Consider the following 4,573-nt stretch of genomic DNA (forward strand, 5'->3'; position numbering starts at 1 on the left):
AAAAAAAAAAAAAACAAAAATAATATATATATATATATATATATATATATATATATATATATATATATATATATATATATATATATATATATATATATATATCGCAGACGAAGCAAAACAGGTAATTGTGATGATGACAGAGACACCTTTGATATTAACCAAAAACTGGATAGTTAAATTACTTTGATTCCGAAGAATATAACAACGACGAAACCAACGGACAAGAAGGAGCACTCGCCCAAAGCCACCGTGATTGACTGCTTTGTCAGTTTTGATTAGAAACCTAATCTCTCGCCTCCGATGGCTTGCTCCTTCAAGATGCCCTGAGATCTAAGATGAACAAATTCCATTAGTCTGGTATTTCATAACATGCTCCCAATATAGATGATTAACTTTCCCGTTTAATGGCACCATAGTGTTTTTGCCAGTGTGTATTATACTTATATACGGTATATAAAAATACAGGTCAAATAGATATACGTCGAGATAGATATAAGCAATTGAATTTTCTCTGTGTTTTACATATCACGTGTCTCTTTAATATTGCTATTACTGGCAAGCAACAAGAAATATCTCTAAGCAGATGATAACAAATATTTACATATGAACCAAAGAAATGGCACGAGCTTCTCTAGACCTTGAAGTGGTTTTGGTGAAGACAACAAATTCCGAATATGAATACTGACAATGCATTTACATCAAGTGATTCGAAATTGTGGAAACGGGTGCATTATTTGGCTGCGTAAATTATTCTAAACAAAGTTTTAAAGCTTGTACTTGTGTTGCAGTGAAGCTGCTCCCTCCGTCCCGAACTATCAGACCAGCGGACAGCCACTGCTTCTGTGGCAAACAACCCTTCAAGTTCGGACTCGACCGAAGCGGCGCCGAACCGAGACACTTTCTTGGTGACGATCGCAAGAGCAACAGGTCCGGGCTCTCTCGCTTAATCTGTACGGCATGGACGCTCTAAGCCAAGACAAATTGAAGATAATATTTTTTGCAGAGGAATAAACGTTGCAGTAGCCGGTACATGAAATAACCCGTAGACCGAACGGTAACGCTAGTCGCCTGGTGAGGTTTCTGCAATCGTCTGAGGGAGGCGTGCCTTCCGAGTCCCCTGGTGAGATTTCTGCAATCGTCTGAGGGAGGCGTGCCTTTCAAGTCGCCTGTGAAATTCCTGCAATCGTCTGGGGAAGTGTGCTTTCCGAGCCCCAGTGAAGTGGATTTTGTTTGGAAGGTCTTAGAATTAAAGGTTTTCTTTTGAGGCGGAGGAGATGAGATAGACACCCGAGAAATAGAAGAGAGGGGTGGAGGAAAGGGTATGGTAGAAAATGGGGAACATTTAGATTTTCTGCTACGGGTAGAGCGAGGAGGAAGAAGGGTAGTTGTCGGTAGTGGTAAAGATTAGGGTTTAGAACTGTAAAAGAATTTGGCTGGGAGAGGAAGCGGGCAGAATTGGAAACGTAATACGGCAGGAAGGGGAGCGAAGAGCATCACTGGAGTAGGTAGCAAGAGAATAGCCTCTCGTAACGTAAGGCCAAGTCTGAATCGGAGAATTGTTACCTCAGACTTGGAGCATTTTGATCACGACCAGGTTGGGCACACAGAGGGCATCGGGCTGTAGAACGGCAGTGTTTGGCAGGGTGGTCTAGGCGCCAACAATTCTGACATTGACGGGGGGGGGGGGAGCTTGATATGATGGTGCATGGAGGGGACCCTCCGCCAACGTAAACGTTAAAGGGGAGGTAATATCTTAGCAATATCAGTGGGGGACCTGCGTCGGCGTCTAGGGGGATGACGTAGCATTGAACTGATTCTGCATCATAGTCCAAGAGACAAACGATTAAGTCTTCTGACCAATCCTTGAAGACAGGGCAGTTTGTTGGGGAGATGGTCCGTTTCGGTGCTAGTATTGAGGGAGGGATGAGGCTAATTAGGAATGGGATGATAATACTTTATCGTGGGATGCGGATGTGACAAGGCGGAAACGATCGGGGCGCATGCGGAAGGAAACTTTGCCTACTTGTTTTTGGAGACATTGCTGAACAGGCCGTTCGTGACTAGCACAATGTCAGCCTTTCATCCTTTCAGCACGAATCCCACACCTTAGGAAGTGGATAGTAGAAGGGGTGCAAATTAGGCTGTGGCCCAAGGGTAGGGGAATTCCCCAGTATTAGGTCCCAGTCTCCGTCTCCTATACCCCCCCCCCCCGACAATATCGGGGAAGGGGTTGGGGGAGCGGTCGTTAAGAGTTCCAGCTGTTTTGCAATTTACAGGGGCAACCCTTCTGCCGAACCCTCTTCCATTATGCTGACCGAGTGATGGCCTCGGGGCCCTTGCAAGATCGAGATGACTCGGACGAAGCGAAGCAAATCCAGCCCCCAACCCTCTCCTGAAACTTCCGTACGCTCTCTTAATGGCTCTCCGCTTTGACACGAGTTTTGTCATCTGGAAAAGAAAGGAATTCTGGTTGTGATTTTACCGAGATCAGTAATTGCAGCGCTGGCTGTGGTTGACAGATGATCGTCGGGTTTGGTGGACCTTTTAAGTGAATGTTTTCCTCAGGATTCAGTGCATATGGAATTTTTTTTCTGTATTTAATATATGCACGAACTTGAATAATTCTTTGCTAGACAAAATTTTCCCATGTTCTCTGGGGCCGTTTTACTTAAATGTCGCGTTTCTTCAAATTAATCTTCAATTAGTTGAATGATATAATATTGGTTCGTATTTTTACCAGATTGTATTCTCAGTACATCGTTTGTGTCGGCTCAGAATGCGTTTTATGGTCGGTTGCACATGAAGTGGTTTTGCAACTATTTAGTACATTTATCCCCGGTTTGTGCTGCTGCAGTGATAATATCCATTCCATTCCTCCTATCTGCTATATTTATCTTTTCAATTTCAGAGGAGCGAGGAGTCCCTTGGGTGCTGACGTGTGATCGCTGACATGGGCCTGAACTTCGCGGGCTGTAGTAATACTGTTGTGACTCCCTCGAATATGAAACTATCGGGACAGCAGCTACCATCGCCAAAACAGTCCGGCGTAGCTCGACACGCTCTCGCTCTCAGGGGGTCAGCAGGTCGCCCTTTCTCGAGCTTTGTTCCTGTAGGAGGGATACCCATCCCCTGGGCATGTGAGGATTGACCAGGGAAGATCCCCGCCGTGGGCTGGCTAGTCCGCAAGGCATACGTATGTAGAGAACTTTGTATTATTTCATGACAATAAAATGAGCGAGACTCTCCCCCATTTACCCCTTTTTTTTCTTTCCTGGCTCGCTACCAACCCTCATGTGACTTACACAGGAACATTTACTCTATTGAGTTTAAGATGTTGAGTCGTTTTGAAAAGTTCGGCGTACACTTTAGAAAACGTGAGTTCTCTTGCCGCTAAACCAAACTAAGTTGACACAAACATTTTCCTTAATATTATTCTTCAGGAGGAATTAAAATGACCATGACGGATGACGGTAACAGTGTTTGTTAAAGGAGGGGGTATATCTTACATTAGATACGAATATAGATTAGCCAAAACGAGGTAAATCGGGTTGAAAAAAATGGAATCGAGTGCGCAAATACGGGATGGTAGAATTAGGGATGTTTTTGAGGAGTATTTTCCAAAGTGCTTGTGGATCTATTCCGAGGAAACCAGGACTCCAGGTAAAAATGACACGCTCTGGGATTTCATTCCTTTAATTTTTTAGAAAATAGACAGAATATCAAGAATATCAAGCTACTACTTACAAAACCGTATCTTATATTTTTAATATGCTTTATAAAAACACGGGTTAATACCAAGTATGAAACATTTCGTTTAAGAACAGTGCTTAAATGAATCATTTACACTGGTTATTTTACTTTTTATATCTTCAATTACATTTTTGCAGCAAAAACTTGCCTAGGGGGCAGGAGTGTAAGGAGAGCAGTTTTCTTAAAACTACATATTAACCTACTTCCCATCACTTATTTAAACCCTTCTGAAAACTACACCAGTTTCCCAGCAGATATGTTGTGGATCATGTCTTGAATACGTTTCAACTCTGTGAATTTCCTTGTCATTTCCTCCAGCTGACTTTCCTTCTCTGTCAGGGTCTTCTCATGGCTGCTAATAATCAGCTCTAGCTCCGAATTCTGGAAAAAGGAAGTCAAAATTAGGTTCTAGACCAAATAAGACACTCAATTCAACCTTTAGTCCTGAAACCAGTGCTTTTCATACTATAATATATGGGACTTTTTCACAACATATGGAAGACTAAGCTGATGGTTCTACCCAGTCAGCCACAAGCTTAGCTATACCTCTTTCTTCATCTGACTCTGGCCTTTCTCAAGCTTTGCTATCTCCTTCTGTAAGTCATCATGATCTCTTCGTCCTTTCTTCAGTTCATCATCTAGCTTCTGGTTGCACTCTTGCAGTTCTGCAAAGGAGAAAAAAAATGCACTCCTTCACTCAGAAAGGACAGATATGATATCTATGTAACATTGGGATTTACATCATTCTAGATCTAACCTAACCTCAAAAAAATGATGAATTTATAAAAAGACTTAAAGATATGAACTTGAAAGACTGGGATTT

The 4,573-nt window shown here is 42.6% G+C and overlaps 1 protein-coding gene and 1 long non-coding RNA gene across 2 annotated transcripts in view; one reads left to right on the forward strand and one right to left on the reverse strand.

The window, feature by feature from the left end:
* The window catches only part of LOC119578008, a 22,608-nt gene extending 19,358 nt beyond the window's left edge, over positions 1-3,250 (forward strand). Inside the window, exons 2-3 of the long non-coding RNA XR_005229177.1 lie at positions 789-1,120; positions 2,909-3,250. This is a non-coding gene — a long non-coding RNA (uncharacterized LOC119578008). The remainder of the gene's footprint in view (positions 1-788; positions 1,121-2,908) is intronic.
* Positions 3,251-3,831: 581 nt separating this feature from the next.
* LOC119578065 overlaps positions 3,832-4,573 on the reverse strand; it is a gene marked incomplete in the record, with an annotated part of 6,983 nt that continues 6,241 nt past the window's right edge. Inside the window, 2 exon segments of the mRNA XM_037925823.1 lie at positions 3,832-4,131; positions 4,297-4,415. Coding sequence (XP_037781751.1) covers positions 3,985-4,131; positions 4,297-4,415 — 266 coding nt within the window.

Source organism: Penaeus monodon, chromosome 1, assembly GCF_015228065.2.
Source record: "Penaeus monodon isolate SGIC_2016 chromosome 1, NSTDA_Pmon_1, whole genome shotgun sequence".
Taxonomy (NCBI): domain Eukaryota; kingdom Metazoa; phylum Arthropoda; class Malacostraca; order Decapoda; family Penaeidae; genus Penaeus; species Penaeus monodon.